Below are 15,368 nucleotides of genomic sequence, written 5' to 3' on the forward strand. Positions count from 1 at the left end.
GTATTTATATCGTCTTTCTTTGCACATTAGGTACCATCCAGGATGGCTTTCCCCGGAGCAACACTTTTTCTTCCCCAGTCTTGGCATTTCGGAAATCCGCCGATGGCCAATTAAAATTCGCTTTGGCTCCGGCCTAGAATCTTTACATTGTAGGAGCCACACAATTTTTGCGGGGCGCATCCAATCCATAATTCAAGGGCTAGATTGGGATAAGGCTACTATCGACATACTGTTTCTCCTTCCTTCTCCCCTGCCCCCGTAAAATCGATCTCAGTTTGCGAAAAGCTTTTCTGGGGTTTCCAAAAGCATTTTTCGCCATTGGCATTCCGATAGCCATCCCCGTAAAATATCCAACTCGTTTCCTATATCCGGCCTCTCGGAAGTCACCGGTGAGTCGCCCGATTTTCCAGTGCTATTTACATGGGGCCAATCACTCCCCCAAAGTAATCCATCGGGTGCAGTGTCTGCCAAGCGTTGAATAATGGGCTTCATTTTCCGTATGTCATCCGGACTTCGTCGATAAAGACAGGAGACCTTAACATACACGCGTCCGGTCTGTAGCAATTTCAAGAATTTGTCGAGTTCCGGGGTACCAATGTCGTTAGGAGAGCAGCAGGCGACATGATCAGCGATAATGCGAAGCCGGGAAACTTCCATGTCGTGAATAATAAACTCTGTGAGTGAAGCCCATGTGGCGAGGCTTAATTGAGCCGACAACCCCCAATGCCATCTCTGAGCTGCATATGAGCGGGAAAATAGACGGAATTGCTCTTCTAGGCTTAAATAGTCGGGCACGGACTCTCCAAGAAAGCCATGTATACGAACATAGCGCACACCAAGGCCATGCAAAATATCAATGTCTTGGTTTGAAAGAGTATTCCAGCTTTGATCCATGCACATGATCCCACGGGCCATAAAGTGGGGGTATTCCGTGCGAATACGGCGTAGATGATCCATCAAGCCATAGTGGCCATTTTCGACCGATGCTTGCACCAAGACGAGTCGATCAGCTGGGGTGTGGGCTGCGAGCTCTTCCAGGGGAGCAGGTGGAGGCGTGTATGTTCGCGTAACTTTGAAGGGATGATGCATCGGGTCTAGGCAATGAATGTGAGTATCCCACATCTCTGACCGTTCGACCTGCATCATATTTGTTTGTCGAGATTAGAATCTTGAGAATATTGACTCCTAATATTCAGTTAAAGGTGGGGCAAGTGTGGGACTAGAAGATATCCAATCAAATCCTGCCAAGACTTGCCCGGCATTCTTCCGTCGATGGATTGCGCCGGAATCCCGACGTCCGCCGCTACCCCAGTTCATACGACCACCCTGCTCTCGCCTGGGGTTACCGATTAGATCATGAGACAGGGAAGTAGTACTACAAGGAGCTCACCAGGCTCAACACCACGAGCCCGTGGTCAAGCCTGCGAGAGATGCTGGAAGCGAAAACAAAAGGTCTGTTCGGAATGCACTTGAAGACGCTCTGCCGGTGAGCGGCATGGGAGTGCACGTATCGTATCTATAGTCTCAAATGCTGAAGGCTAACGGGAAACAGTGCGATAGAAATTTGCCCGAATGCACAGCGTGCGTTGGTGTGGGTGTCCCATGTGTTCCTCGGAAATTTCCCATTGATCCAATCACAAGGACCGGGGGCAGCTTATCCCACTCAGCGATTCCTAGGTGAGTGCCTTTTTCTGCTAGAATTATACATTGTCACAATCACTAAAACTTAATTTTAACAGCTATGTAGAAACATTGAAAAGGAAGCGCGATGATTTGGAGGCTCGCATACGATGCCAACGGCCACGCTCAAATAGTGATGCACCTACAGAGCACTTGGATAACGATCCAGGCGAACACTCTGAAGGAGGTCTCACGGAGCAAAATGCCGCCGATAATACTATCCAAGAAGCAATGGGTGAGATTGGATTCCTGTCCCGCAGTGCCATGGCAGAGCCCCGGGTTGAGACTGGAGGCCTTTCTCAGGAACTATCGATTGGACACATGCTACACTCAACGCTGTCTCTTGGCGGATCCAATCCATCGGAATCAGTCATAGATCCCCATGGACAAATTGTAGCGGTGATGGTTGATCCTTCCGTGACATCAAACACTGAGTTGGCTCTTCCGTTCATTACTCGGTTCACCGAGATAATAGGAGTACAGTTCCTTTACATCAATTCGAAAGAGCTACTGAAGGATTTCGAAACATTTTTCAAGGCATCAGAAGATGCCACCGGGCAAAATGACTGCCTGTCATCAGTCAAAAGATTCAATTTATACCTGTCCCTTGCAACTGGGGTGCTACTTTCTCCTGGTTCAGGCGGCCTGCAGGGGCTGGCTAGTAATTACCATGCTGCCGCCATGGGACTCTTCCCAGGGATACTGGGCAAAGGAACGAGACTGGACATTCTCCATTGCTTCCTGTCACTCATTATTTACTCAGTTCACAGTGCCCTCGGTGGATCTGCTTGGCATTTGATAGGACTGGCAATGAAAAAGGCAATCGCATTCAGATTCCACAAAGACATAGATGCGGATGCTCAAATCGCCCCGGAGATGTTGAGGGCCAGGCGAAATATATTCTGGGATCTATACACTCTTGATCGGTTAGTATTTTCACCCGGGACTGCTGTGGAAGTGTTACTAAAAGGATATAGAACGATTAGCACCATCATGGATCGACCATTCGGTATTGAAGATGAAGACATAGCAGTATTGGTGAGTCGAACCTTTCAAATAATTTGCATGAAAAGTATGCTTATGGAGACAAAAGGGCCCTGAAGACTATGCCAGCTCAGCTAGGGATAGTGACTTAGCTCGCCATCTCGTCTCACATGCTAGGTTCATATCAAGCATCCGAGACGCTCCTTCGAAAAGCATCCTCCACCATTATAGCAACTTGTGCTATTGGAGAGAATGTGCTCCAGCCTCGAGCTTCCCGGCTGTGTATGTTATGCGTCTTTCATGCCGAGCGATGATCGAAATTCTGAAGGTGAAGGGGTCAGTAATCATCGAGCCCAGTCTTGTTCGCAGCGCCAGTAGCATTGAGAACGATTTTATCAAGGCCTGTGTGGAGTATATCGAGGAAGAGTACCAGCGATCCGAGCGGGGCGAATTTGCGGGCAGCTTTGTTGATGCTTATGACATTTTTAATGCAGGTGTGGTTATTGTTTGTCTGGCTGCAGGGAAGCCAGGAGTTCCTCTACGCGATGCAAATGTCGTCAACAAGTGTACTGCTCTACTTACAATTCTCGGTGAAAGATTTACTGGTCTGCGGGTCTTACGCCGTGTTTTGTGGTCACTCTCGGGGCTAGTCCTGGGCGAGTCGGTAAATGACCCGATCATCCGTGAGCTCCCCCCAGTCATACCCGACGGGATTAAAGACTTGATATCCGGGTTCACATGACCCTTGCCCGCAGTTATGTCTCCGATAACCCCACTCTGAGGCTGGGGTCGAGCGTGATATTGAGCCACCGGACGGACCCCGATGGCTCCGATGGGAATGGGAAATGTCCGATAGCTTGAACATGAACATCGATAATACTGGCCACTGGTTTATATTGGACGGATAATATCGCTTTCTGAAAACCTATCCGTGCCATCTATTCTGACTTCCTGGTCTTTATTATACTCTCTCATTTCAATCAATACCTCAGAGATGGCTCCTGGAATCGCTCTTGACGGTGATCATTCCCCAACAAATGGGGTCACCAGCTCAAAGCCCACCGTTTATGTCCTCGATCAATTCAACGAAAAGGCTATTTCACACGCCAAGACGATTTTCAATGTTATCCTTCCCGAAGACGAGGGGTTCGCAGAGTGGAGGCAGAAGGCATCCGCCCTTCTAATCCGAGGCTCCTATTTGACTGCAGACGACATTGCCAGCTGCCCTAACCTCGTTGCCATCGGCAAGCATGGAGTGGGTATTGATAAGATCGACCAAGCAGCCTGTGCGAAGCGGGGTATCAAAATATGCAATACACCTGGCGCCAACGCACGCGATGTTGCCGAGCTAGTTCTTGCATTAAGCATGACCGTTGCCCGCGGGATTCGCTCCATCACTACTCGCCAAATGACCAAGCCCGTGCCAAAGGAAACATGCAATGGTCTGACGCTTTACAAGAAGACCCTTGGAATCATCGGCATGGGTAACATTGGCCGTACTGTGGCGGAAATCTTCCGAGGGGCCTTTGATGCCGAAGTCGTCGCCTTTGATGTCTTCATGCCCGAGAATGCATGGCCTCACATCCCCCATGACCGTGTACAAGATATCCAGGAGGTCATTCGAAGGGCTGATATTCTCTCCATTCACGTTCCCTTGACCGATGGGACGCGGGATATGATCTCTTACAAGGAGCTCCGAATGATGAAGCCTGATGCCATTTTAATCAACGCCGCTCGAGGTGGAATTGTGAATGAGGCAGATCTCACCAAGGCCCTTGGCGAAGGCCACCTTTGGGGTGCAGGTCTGGACTGCCACGAACAAGAGCCTCCTACTTTTGAGAAGTATAGCACGCTGTGGGAGAACTTGAATGTCGTCAGCACTCCCCACATCGGAGCGGCTACGACTCGGGCACAAACTGCGAGTGCGATGGCGGCTGTGAACAATTTGTATGATTATTTGATGACACTTCAGAATTAGATTTGCTTAAAATTCAATACCATTCAGACATATCTCTTTCTTCTCTCCACAAGGTAGGGGTAACCGAGGTCGTCAGTGTATATTGAATTTGATTCTTTACACATGGATGCTGAACTTCTTTGACAATCAATTTTTCAATGCGGTCTCACTGTGCCCTTACAATGCCATTTCACACACTGAATATTACCTTTCATACTGTCCGTAATAAAGATCGTCTTCCCATCCTCCCCTCCAAACGTACAATTAGTCAGATTCTTCCCTCCTTCAGGTGCAGTAACAATCCGCGCTTTGGGTACCCCCTCCGCATCAACGACAAAAACAGATCCAAGGCTAGGATGGCAGATAAACAGACTACCCTCTTCATCCACAGCTAATCCATCCGGCCCAGCACACCCGAACGATTGAAAGAATAGTCCCGCTTTGGAGGTCGAGCCATCCGCGTGAAGAGGCAGTCGCCAGACAGCATTGGAACGAGTCATAGCCACGTACAAGAACCGCTCGTCTGGCGACAAGGCGATTCCATTAGGAGATACGCCATTATCAACAAGACAGTCGAGCTTGCCATCAGGACAAAGTCGATACACGCGACCGGTTTGATCAGTCATGCCCGTTTGGCCTTGATCGGTGAAATAGATTTCATTTTTGGAAGAGATGATGAGGTCATTGGGGCCTTTGAAACGTTCCAGATTCCGGCGTGTCAAAAAGGGAGAGATAGTCTTTGCGACCGGATCAAAGAGTAAAAGTCCCTGCATAATATTAGTGTCTTGGACCTGTCCAAGCAATGGAATATTTGCTGCTTACCTGTTTGTAGTCGGCTACGATCATACATCCATCGTCACGGACGACGAGTCCATTTGGTTCCCCATCATACCGAACACACTCGGTGACCTGTTTTTGCGCATCTATTTTCAAAATCCGACCGTAGGGAATGTCGGTCACGTAGAGGTCCCCACTGCTGAGCCATGTCGGCCCCTCAAGGAAGATTTCCGATGGCGGACTGCTTGATCCACCCCTCCAATCGGTAGCTTGCCCAGTGCATCTGAGTGCATCAGGGATTCGTACGAATACCTCGGCTTGAATGACCGGTGGAACGGGGTAGAAGTTCATTATCGGTAATAATAGTTGGAAAGAAATCGATCTCGAGAGGCGCTAAAACGAAGCTGTGACTTTCGGCGATTACCAAGACTTTAAAAAGGCAATTTGCCTTCGGGTTTTTTGAGTTCACGGACATTTTCCGACGACCCGTCGGGGCCCCAACTTCCCCCAGCATTTGCACCTGTACCCCAGGCTAACATGGTGCCCTAGCGGAGGGTCGGGGAGAAATAGACTACGCAGAACTGGGGCCCTCATAAGCCGGGTGTTCCTTTAAAGAAATTCATCGTCTCGCCGGCATTTTTTAGCCCATTGACAATCAGAAACCCACGATGGGCCTCATTGCGGACACGAAACAAGCGATTCGGGATTCTCCCAAGGGGATGTTTAACTGGTACGTGATGATGTGTACCTGCATCTTCGCTTTCTCAGGTGTTTCCAAGGGGTTTGATGAAGGTAAGATCCTTTTTCTTGGAATTAGTTGTTTGTCTCAACCCTATTTAACTTCTCGCTCATGAAATGGAATAGGAAACATTGCCTCCATCGTGGTACAAAGCCACTTCAAGAAAGTTTTTGGACTCTCCAAAGAGTCTGATGAGCAGTATGCTAACACAAAAGGCTGGCTGGTCTCTATTGCTACCGCCGGTGCTGTCTTTGGATGTTTGGGGGTATGTTGAATCAGCTTCATTGAAAATAACTACTTGCTGGAAACTGTTAAACTGACCTTCATGCAAGTGTCTACCTCTTACCGACAAAATAGGACGACGGTGGACGTTGCTCATTGCAACCGTGATTTATATGGCCGGCGTTCTCGGACAGGGTCTGAATGGGGGAAGCCTGTCTGGCATGTACGCCTCCAGATTCATTGCTGGAATTGGTATCGGGGCCACAACTGTTATACCTCCTATGTATATCACTGAGGTGAGTCTTTCTTCCCATGAACTTTTACTTTCACTAGTTCCTCATTCATATTCTGCATTCAGATCGCACCCAAGTCTATCCGAGGACTCCTCACCCTCCAATACGCCGCCTGTCAACAACTCGGGGTGGTATTTGGTTTCTTCATCAACTACGGCGTGACCAAGAGCTACGCCGGCACCAACACCCAATGGATGCTCCCAACGCTACTCCAACTTCTACCAGCGTCTATCTGGGGACTTGGCATCTTTCTCTGTCCCGAATCTCCCCGTTGGCTTCTATACATTGGCCAACGAGAGCGAGCCATGGCCAACCTGGCAAAGCTACGGCATCTTCCTATCGACCACCCAGTACTCCTCGCCGAGATAGCAGGTATGGATGCTAGAATTCTCCATGAAACAGAAGCAGTCGGCAACTCAGGGCTGTGGGATCTCTTGAGAGAAACCCTCGTCCCCGTTGAGAATAGACGGCGCTTCTTTCTTATTTTCATGGCGACGCTGTTCTCACAATGGTCTGGAGCGAATGCAATCACGCAGTACTCGCCGACTATCTTTGGTTACCTGGGTATTTCGGGAGATGAGTCTAAGTTCTTGGCTACTGGCATCTATGCTATTGTCAAGTTCGTGAGTACATTGGGGTTCGCACTCTTTGTGGTTGATTTTATTGGTCGGCGCCGCTCCCTTTTGACGGGTATTTGTCTCCAGATTATCACCCTGGCCTATGTTGGTGGTTATCTCGGTGGAACGAGCAACATGACAGCACGTCAGATTGCCAACTCGCAGGACGCTACTCGCGCATCGACCGGCGCCATAGTAGCCATCTACTTCCACGCCGTGGCATGGAGCATCGGCTGGTTCAGTATCCCGTACCTAATCGGATCCGAGATTTTCCCGACAAAGATCCGTTCGTTTAACATGTCTATTGCGATGGGCTTTCACTGGGCGTTCTATTTTGGATGTTCACGAGCGATGCCTAGTCTACTTGCTGCAACCCACAAATGGGGGGCTTTTGTTTTCTTCGGATGCATTTGCTTAATATCCTTGATTTACGTTTACTTTGCCATGCCGGTAAGTTATTTCGGTTTTACGCTTGGCTCATTGGGTGTTTACTAATATGGACAGGATACGACTGGGCGATCACTCGAAGCTCTAGACGGTCTTTTCCAGCGGCCATGGTATACTATGCGCAAAGTGGCCTATGCCGAGAAAGATGAGATTCAAATTGAGCAACTTGGCAAAAGAGAGATAGCTCCTCGTGCGGAACACTGTGAAGAGGCATAAGATTCTAGCCTCGCTCATCAATATTGTCTCAGAATCGGGCATGGTTTGTTGTTGGTAGTGATCGTGTTCTGCTTGCAGCGGCTGTGATTTATAATTCTTGGTCTCCACAATAGCTTCAAGCTCCTAGATTTTCGTTCGGATTGGAGACAACAGTTAACGCAAGAGCTTGGATGGATTTTTGCAAGACATAGCGATATATCAATCAACTCAACAAGCTGACATCCCTTGTCCAAACGTGGATTCCTCCATAGGATATCAGTAAGCATTATTCTGGATTTCACAAGGTATTGAAAGATTACCGAGCATGACAACGTGTGCTATCCAAAGGAGGTGTGATTCGTAGGTTTTTTCAAACATCTTGTCAAACATTTTCACAATTATCTTCTCAAACATCTCTTGAAGTGTCTTTTGAAGTGTGGTCAGCTTCACCCCAGAGCACCAAGACCTTGAAATGCAAACCAAAGTATTGGTCAATCTGACTGACCCATTGGAGTAAGAGGAAAGGTTGGGGCATTGATCATTATGAGGGTGCCTGAGCAAGCCTTACCCAATACGAAGATTCCAAGGCTGTCGACCAAAACAAGCTTTCAAAAATAGCCTCATCGCTAATCGGCGATTATTATATGATCCAGGGTTATCCGGGCCACTCCTTGAGTGAATAATCCGACTAACAGTAGCTCATAATGGACGGCGGGATCCAGAACGGGTGCCAGTTCCCTCTGCAAAGACTCTAATCGATCAAGATGAATGGTAGGGATATAGAGCTGGAACTGAAACAGGCCAAAGGGCATTTTCAAAGGCGAAGAAAGACGGTGCTATGTGTTGGGTCTCGACAATCGACCAAGGGAAACTTTTACAAATTACTGTGAAGTCCGAATCTAGTATCGATATGTTGATTTGAAAAATATCGAAAAAAAAATAAAGGAGAAAAAAAAGACTCCAGAGAACAAAAACAAAGGCCAGGTTATGCCTTTACGCGACTTTAGTCTAGTCTTCTTCCATACTATCAGTACTCTTTCCCTTGCCCTTATCCTTGTTGGATTGTTCTAACAGGGACCCGAGCACTTCTACCTGCTTCGAGAGGGTTTGCACCATCTCGAGCAGGGCGGCGTGATCGGGGGCGGGGGCGTCGGTGGGAGGGGGAGGGAGACGGAGAGAAGGGGAGGGGACCAGGGGGGCACCGGTCAACGGGCCGGGGGAGCCAGGGGCATCGCGGGCGGCACGGGCAGAGCGGAGTTCTTCGAGGTGTCGGACTATAAATAGTTAGAATCTTCTTCGACAAGATAGCACGTATCAAGATGTTGAGTCATTGTCCAAAGAATTACTTCTATTCTCATCTGAAACACCACGTCGGGAAAGCTCGCGAATGACGCGTACTGCCGCATTTGCGGACAATTTTGGTCCGCGTGGTTGCCACCACAGTGTGCACATCGTGGCTCCAACTTGTTAGCTTATATTCACTGATCAGTCGTCAGGGTGTGTAAGATAGTGTATTGGGGCGCAGATTGGTGATTCGGCAGAATATCCCGATGAGCAGGGCAACAAATGCTCGAGAAGTGATAACATGACAGAGAATAATCCGAGCTCTGCGTGGTCCACGATGTCCATGGATGGCACGAGAGATACCACACTGACAGCCGCGAAGGACAGGCGATTGCATCACACGGAAGGGAGTAGGTTGATGGGGGCATGATGATGGGACATGATGAGGCACGACCGAATGAGATGCAATGAGAGATGATGATGGGGCAGGATGAGATGGGAGGGGAGTTGATGGCCGAGGTGAGAGATCTCCTCCACAACACACTATCAACAACGTGAGAAAATGGGGAAAGAAGACTTACGTGGTCGAAACGTACCATTTGATTTTCCTTTTTTTAAAAAAATGAAAACGGTCTTCTTTCTGCGCAGGGGGGAGGACAGAGAAACAGTGGTGATGGGCTTGGGAGGTGGGAGGTGAGAGAAGAAGAAAGAGCGTGACCACCAAACGCGCACAAGACCCAACACATGGCAGATAGACTCATCCCCTGATCACCATCTGGTTCTACTTTCCGGGTCAATTGAACTCGGTGCGCACAGGAGAAGGATGAAGCCCTCGCTCATGGTACTCTGGGCGTGTTATCCACCGTATAATCGTCACTGGCAAGAGTTACTGTATCTCTTAGAACCTCGGGCTTCCCGGTATCATGAGGCTCGGGAAAGTTAATTATCGCTTGGTGCGACCATTCAGATCTAGGCTTTATAGGTGGATAGTGCCAAAAAGAAGCTACTGGCATTGCCAGTTTTGTGGTTATGTGAATGTAATGAGAATCAAACTGCCCAACTTTAAAGCTCTGGGAACCAGACTTTTGCATACTATAGCTGAGACAAACCCAAGAACTGACGTGCTTCTACATACCAAGTTTCACGTAACGCTAAAGCGGCGATCGAGGGTGTGACAGGAATATGCACGAGGACAGGAGGTTGCAGACAGACACTTAATCTGATCGCTTAATTCATCGGTCTCCATGATGAGAGATGCTACCTGTGGGAAATCCATGGACCACAGAAGGGCGTAAACGATTGCAAACCCCTTCGGCGTTTCGATATGCTCAATCCCCAGGTTGCCGACGCCGAGGGTAAGTTTCGCCAGAAAGAAGGTTTAAGAACACATGTGCTAATAGGCCAGGAGAAGAGTGTGAATGAGTTCGTTGCCCAGTCGGAACATCGCTCTGCTCGGCTGCGGGACAAGATATAGGCCATTGAAGGCCAGCTTTCCTCGCGCGGTATATCGAATATAAAGATGCGTAACTTATTAGTAGATACTGTCATTTAATATCGCTAAATTACCTCCCTTTTGATAACGAGAGTTAGAGATAGGCCTACTTGTTTCTATACCTCTTTTGATGCCCCCTGTTTCTTGAATTATATCAGGATCAAATACAGAAACTACTGATCAACTCCGGTCACTTTACGCGGTAATTACAAAAGAAGGACCTGTTAATTACTGCTTTGGGTTAGTTTTGCCGTTCTTGTCATAGCGCCCTAAACACTGTCACGTAGCCTCAACTTCATATCGCCCTGACGTGCAAGACTCGGGCTCCACAGATCAAAGTCAGACTCTCAGGCCGTACGGCTGTAAGGCCAATACATGCGACGCGCTAAAAATACGGGACTGGCTAATGTACAATCGGAAATGCCTATGAATCAGTCATCTTCCTGGTTTCTGTATCTTGCTTAATTTCTTCACACACGGCGAGCAAAGGACAACGCGATGCCGTCATCACTTTCTGCCTCATTCAGAAACCTTCTGAAAAGCCGGACATGTCAATTCAGATCCCCGAGCAGGACGCTCTCAAGCATCGCATCTTCATCCCCTATTCAACAGCCCATCCTCACATCACGGCACAATGGAGCAGCGGCACTACCAGGCATTAAACGTCAAGTTCAGCTCCCCGCTCGCTTATTTTCGTCTACATCACCAACCAGGATCATCGAAGACTCTAAAAGAACCCCATGGCGTCCATTCTCCTACAACGTAGCCGACGTTATCGAGAGACATGTGGAGGAGACTGGGTTCCAGTACTGGGGTATTCCCATCTACAGAACTACCTACAAAAGTGACTCGGACTGGGAAGAATTCCTCCGCCGGTTTCTGGAGCGTGTGCGCGATACACTGGCGTGCCACCATGGTCTCGATATGTGGGATTCGTTCAGGCCAACAGTGATAGAGGATAAGAGCCGGTTTGACGGCGCGACGCCCGCTCTAATCCGAGAGGCTTTTAAAGAGTGGGCGGCTACGGCCTGTGAGAGGGAGGAAGGGGTGACATATGAGCGGGCAGAGTGGGCGTTTACGGCACGCTATCGTCTTTGTATTATGGTTGATGAGGAAGCGTTACAGTCTGTGTTGGATATTCCGGCGGGGAACCTGGATGGCTATAATTCTACTGGGTTTGTAGTTCTGATTAATGGGCGGTGGGTGCCAGAGACGGACCCCTGTGAGCTGGCTGAAGGGGAGGAAGATGACGAGTACGAGCCATTGTACGGTTGTACCTTACAAGATGTAGGCTGGATGAAGATTTCTTATGATCGAGCGCAAACTGTAGCCTCCTCTGCGATGCAGTATGGTTCGGACTGGGACCTCGAGTATCGAAGGCCGCCGACCATTTGTGTTGGTTATTAAAGAAAGAAATGCATCCCAATCTCAAAATTATATGGCTGATCGTTTATGGTTTGTTGTTGTAATGAGCAATGGCGCTAATTTTCGGCCACCGCCCGTAAATTAGTTGACCCCCTCTATACTGCGTGCCCGTTTACGGATCATTTTGGTTCCATGCTTACCGGCTTTGGCTTATTGAACACGCGGCTGGGTAGATATGGTACCATGGTACCATGGGACATGGCCAAGATCTGAAGTTGGTTCAGGGCGCAATCAATCGGGCTCGAGGGAAACCTTCGAAGGTTGTCTACGTTGAGAAGGATGCGATACAGATCAGGTACCATGTGAAGAGCTCTAGACCTAGCTAGCTCCCCATGTAGAGCTTTCTGAAGAGAAATAAGATTCCAACCTCACTTTGTTCATCAATATTGTCTCAGAATTGGGCGTGGTTTATTGATCTGGCATCGCGGTGTACCCGTGCCGTCGGTAGCGCGGGCCGTTGAAAGCCACGGCTGTAAGGGATGGCAAGACATACACATGTAGGCTGTACTTTTGTCATCAATGTTTCAGCTGCACAGTATTAATCCATTAAATATAGATGTGGGGCAAGTTATGACTTGTAACTCGTCATTTACGAAGTGTCTAATATGGATGTGGAAAGTTTGTGGTTTGTAGAGTATCATTATACGTCCCAACCATGTTGGATAAATACATCTGTAAAAAGAAAAACATGTCTAAGGGCATCCTTTCCCAACCTAGTGTCCAGAACCTCGCATGAAACCGATTCGAGAGAGCATAAGACCCCAGACCAAAAACCCCGTGACCAAAAGAAAACCAAAAGTGGACAATGTAAATAGAGACACAGAGAAAACGCCGAGCTAAGCCAGCCCATGAAGTGGTAAAATGCAATGAGCAAAGAGTGTAAGAGATGGAAACGAGGGTAGAGGAAACATTGCATGCCTAGATCGTTGAGCATGAATGATGGAAGGCGGGTTCGGCGGAGAACGAAGGGTATTGTCACAAGTATGAACTAGGAAATGCTTTTTGCCAAGAAGCAGGATAAATAAGGCGTATCAGGTAGGAAAGATGATCAGAGAGGCAAAGAAATAAGACACAGCCAGATGAGTAGACTGGCATGGAGTAAAGAGAGAATATTAGGATCGGTGGCACACCAGTCACGACAGAAATCGAGACCTGCTCGAGTTTATGCGTGAGGCCGACCGATGCGGCTCCCCATGTAGGAGCCCGTAGCTGAAGCCAGGAAGCGTGCGACAAAGCCACCGCCGTGACCATGACCGGAGACCTTCATCTTCTTGCTAGGCTGACGAGCGGGTTCAAACTGCTGCTTCGAGTCGACATTGACATAGCTATATGTCAAAGATGAGACGGACGGGCTGGTGTTGGTATCAGTCACCAGCATCACGTCGTCGGTGCCATGAGAAGAGCAAGTGCTGATGCTGGCAGGGGTACCGCGGGAGCTTGGAGCAGCACTGGATGAGCGAGAGCAAAGCGAGTTGAGAGTCTCCGCATGGGAGAGACCGGGGACATCTCTGATGGAAGGCGGGGAGATGGACCGGCCAGGTCGGTGAGGGGATGTGCGGTGACGGTGGTAGGGAGTGTATCGTTCAAGTTCGGCGAGGGATTGGGGTGAATTGTGAATGTTGTGAATGGCAGGGCAGGAGACGTGGCTAGGGAGCCGACGCAGGCCGGTGACTTCGCCGCGGCGACTGTCAACGCGGGCCTCCACCTTCTGACGGCGCAGGCGGCTGGCCAGCAGATCCGCGGGGGTACCGATACGACGACTGTGATGTGTTAGAAGATGAGTACAGACGGTTCGGATCAGGTCTATGTCATACCGGTGATGTTGCTTCCATTGGTTCTCTTCCTCCGCTCTCCGTTCACGCTCTTGCTGTTCCATGCGATGACGGATAGGAGCCAAAAAAGGTTCCAGATAAGTCAAGAGATCCTCCTCCGTGACACGGGTCTCCCAGTCCAACAAGAAGAGCAGCTGACGCTCCATCAAGTTCACCTCTGGCAGCGAAAAGCCAAATCCTTCAAATCCCTTTACAGCGGTATACCGAGCCCAGTGCTTGTTCTTCGGGCTAGAGTCATTGAGGTTCTTGGCGGCGAGGATCAGCGAAGCGAGGAAGATCCGGTGGACAGTGCATCGCATGCCCTTGGCCACGGGTGGGAGACGGGCTCGGAGACGGCCCAGGTACACCAACGAACTCATCAGGGTGGGCACCTGGACCTGCGACCGTGCGACGAGGGATGCAATGAAGGCTTCGATGGAAGGGAGTGGCGGCAGGGAGTCGGTAGCGTCCATAGGAGGTGTGGAAGGCGGCGTGGGTTGGCCATGCTGGCTGACAGTGTTGGTCACATGGGCCTCGCATCGGATGACCTGTGATGCTTGTTGGGCAAGGTACGTCACCATCTCGCGAGAGACTCGGTGTGTGACAAACTCGTCTAGAGCTGCGCGGTTGAAGGAGTTGGCAGACATGGTGGCTATTTGGTTCATCGGAACCTGTGAATTGCTGTATAGTTTGAAATGGATCGGAGCAGTCGATTCTGCAATGTTATCCCGATGTTGGGGATAGATGTGGAAAATGGGATATTCCAAGGACTGGTCACCGATAATAAATGATAACAAATGTCTCGGCAAATTAGAACAATGAAGTTGTGTTGAAAGAGGCGATCGACAAATGTATTACACTGGTTGTATAGTATACTTTGTCGCGGCGGGATTGTCGTATGGATGAAAGAGTTGAACAAAGGCAGAAGAAGTGTCGACCAAGTAATCCGATATAAGAATGAATAGCGAAAAACGGAATTCCTGGCCAGCAGGATGATGGAGTCAAGTAGTTCTGGGGAGAGAAGGAATGTGCAGTAAGGATAGTTGAGGTTGTCGTGTCAACCCTTTCTTATCGTCAGGCCGATAGCCCTAACTGAAGAGCGACTGAGAAAGGCTGAGACCTGCCGAAGCGGAGAATTTAATCCGAGAGACAGCCCACTGGACTATAGCAATAGATCGGACAATGTCTGTGACTGGGGCGCACAAATTATTTAGTTGATTTCAGATTTGGATCTGATGTGGGCTGAATCTTGCGGTTCGAAAGTTGGAAGTTGGAGAGGGAGCGACCGAGCCAGAGGAATGGGACTAGCAAATAGATATGGGGGTGGAAATTATTAAAAGGAACGGATGTTGGTGACGACGTTGAGCATGCGGATGTATCCCGTGAAGAATCCGAGAAGTCCAGCTGGGAATACTTGACTAGATATAACTACTCCGTACTAGTTC

The 15,368-nt window shown here is 49.1% G+C and overlaps 8 protein-coding genes across 8 annotated transcripts; 4 read left to right on the forward strand and 4 right to left on the reverse strand.

Moving 5' to 3' along the window:
- Positions 1-270: 270 nt before the first annotated feature.
- N7496_009669 (uncharacterized protein) lies at positions 271-1,146 on the reverse strand (the record flags this gene model as incomplete). The annotated part of the gene is made up of 1 exon (XM_056702582.1): positions 271-1,146. One exon carries the CDS (start codon positions 1,144-1,146, stop codon positions 271-273), a length of 876 nt encoding a protein of 291 aa, XP_056551582.1.
- A 284-nt stretch (positions 1,147-1,430) lies between these two features.
- On the forward strand, positions 1,431-3,406 carry N7496_009670 (fungal specific transcription factor domain-containing protein; the record flags this gene model as incomplete). The annotated part of the gene is made up of 5 exons (XM_056702583.1): positions 1,431-1,486; positions 1,553-1,677; positions 1,748-2,606; positions 2,658-2,718; positions 2,774-3,406. 5 exons carry the CDS (start codon positions 1,431-1,433, stop codon positions 3,404-3,406), a joined length of 1,734 nt encoding a protein of 577 aa, XP_056551583.1.
- Positions 3,407-3,658: 252 nt separating this feature from the next.
- On the forward strand, positions 3,659-4,642 carry N7496_009671 (D-3-phosphoglycerate dehydrogenase; the record flags this gene model as incomplete). Its single annotated transcript, XM_056702584.1, has 1 exon — positions 3,659-4,642. One exon carries the CDS (start codon positions 3,659-3,661, stop codon positions 4,640-4,642), a length of 984 nt encoding a protein of 327 aa, XP_056551584.1.
- A 134-nt stretch (positions 4,643-4,776) lies between these two features.
- On the reverse strand, positions 4,777-5,749 carry N7496_009672 (SMP-30/gluconolactonase/LRE family protein; the record flags this gene model as incomplete). Its single annotated transcript, XM_056702585.1, has 2 exons — positions 4,777-5,388; positions 5,444-5,749. 2 exons carry the CDS (start codon positions 5,747-5,749, stop codon positions 4,777-4,779), a joined length of 918 nt encoding a protein of 305 aa, XP_056551585.1.
- A 317-nt stretch (positions 5,750-6,066) lies between these two features.
- On the forward strand, positions 6,067-7,932 carry N7496_009673 (uncharacterized protein; the record flags this gene model as incomplete). The annotated part of the gene is made up of 5 exons (XM_056702586.1): positions 6,067-6,190; positions 6,263-6,402; positions 6,470-6,655; positions 6,718-7,719; positions 7,774-7,932. The coding sequence occupies 5 exons, from the start codon at positions 6,067-6,069 to the stop codon at positions 7,930-7,932; spliced, it is 1,611 nt and encodes a 536-aa protein (XP_056551586.1).
- A 987-nt stretch (positions 7,933-8,919) lies between these two features.
- Positions 8,920-9,363, reverse strand: N7496_009674 (uncharacterized protein; the record flags this gene model as incomplete). Its single annotated transcript, XM_056702587.1, has 2 exons — positions 8,920-9,185; positions 9,258-9,363. 2 exons carry the CDS (start codon positions 9,361-9,363, stop codon positions 8,920-8,922), a joined length of 372 nt encoding a protein of 123 aa, XP_056551587.1.
- A 1,958-nt stretch (positions 9,364-11,321) lies between these two features.
- Positions 11,322-12,094, forward strand: N7496_009675 (uncharacterized protein; the record flags this gene model as incomplete). Its single annotated transcript, XM_056702588.1, has 2 exons — positions 11,322-11,356; positions 11,401-12,094. The coding sequence occupies 2 exons, from the start codon at positions 11,322-11,324 to the stop codon at positions 12,092-12,094; spliced, it is 729 nt and encodes a 242-aa protein (XP_056551588.1).
- A 1,180-nt stretch (positions 12,095-13,274) lies between these two features.
- N7496_009676 (cyclin family protein) lies at positions 13,275-14,570 on the reverse strand (the record flags this gene model as incomplete). The annotated part of the gene is made up of 2 exons (XM_056702589.1): positions 13,275-13,872; positions 13,927-14,570. 2 exons carry the CDS (start codon positions 14,568-14,570, stop codon positions 13,275-13,277), a joined length of 1,242 nt encoding a protein of 413 aa, XP_056551589.1.
- Between the last annotated feature and the right edge of the window lie 798 nt (positions 14,571-15,368).

Source organism: Penicillium cataractarum (genome assembly GCF_028827025.1).
Source record: "Penicillium cataractarum strain IBT 29864 chromosome Unknown utg000008l, whole genome shotgun sequence".
Lineage (NCBI taxonomy): Eukaryota > Fungi > Ascomycota > Eurotiomycetes > Eurotiales > Aspergillaceae > Penicillium > Penicillium cataractarum.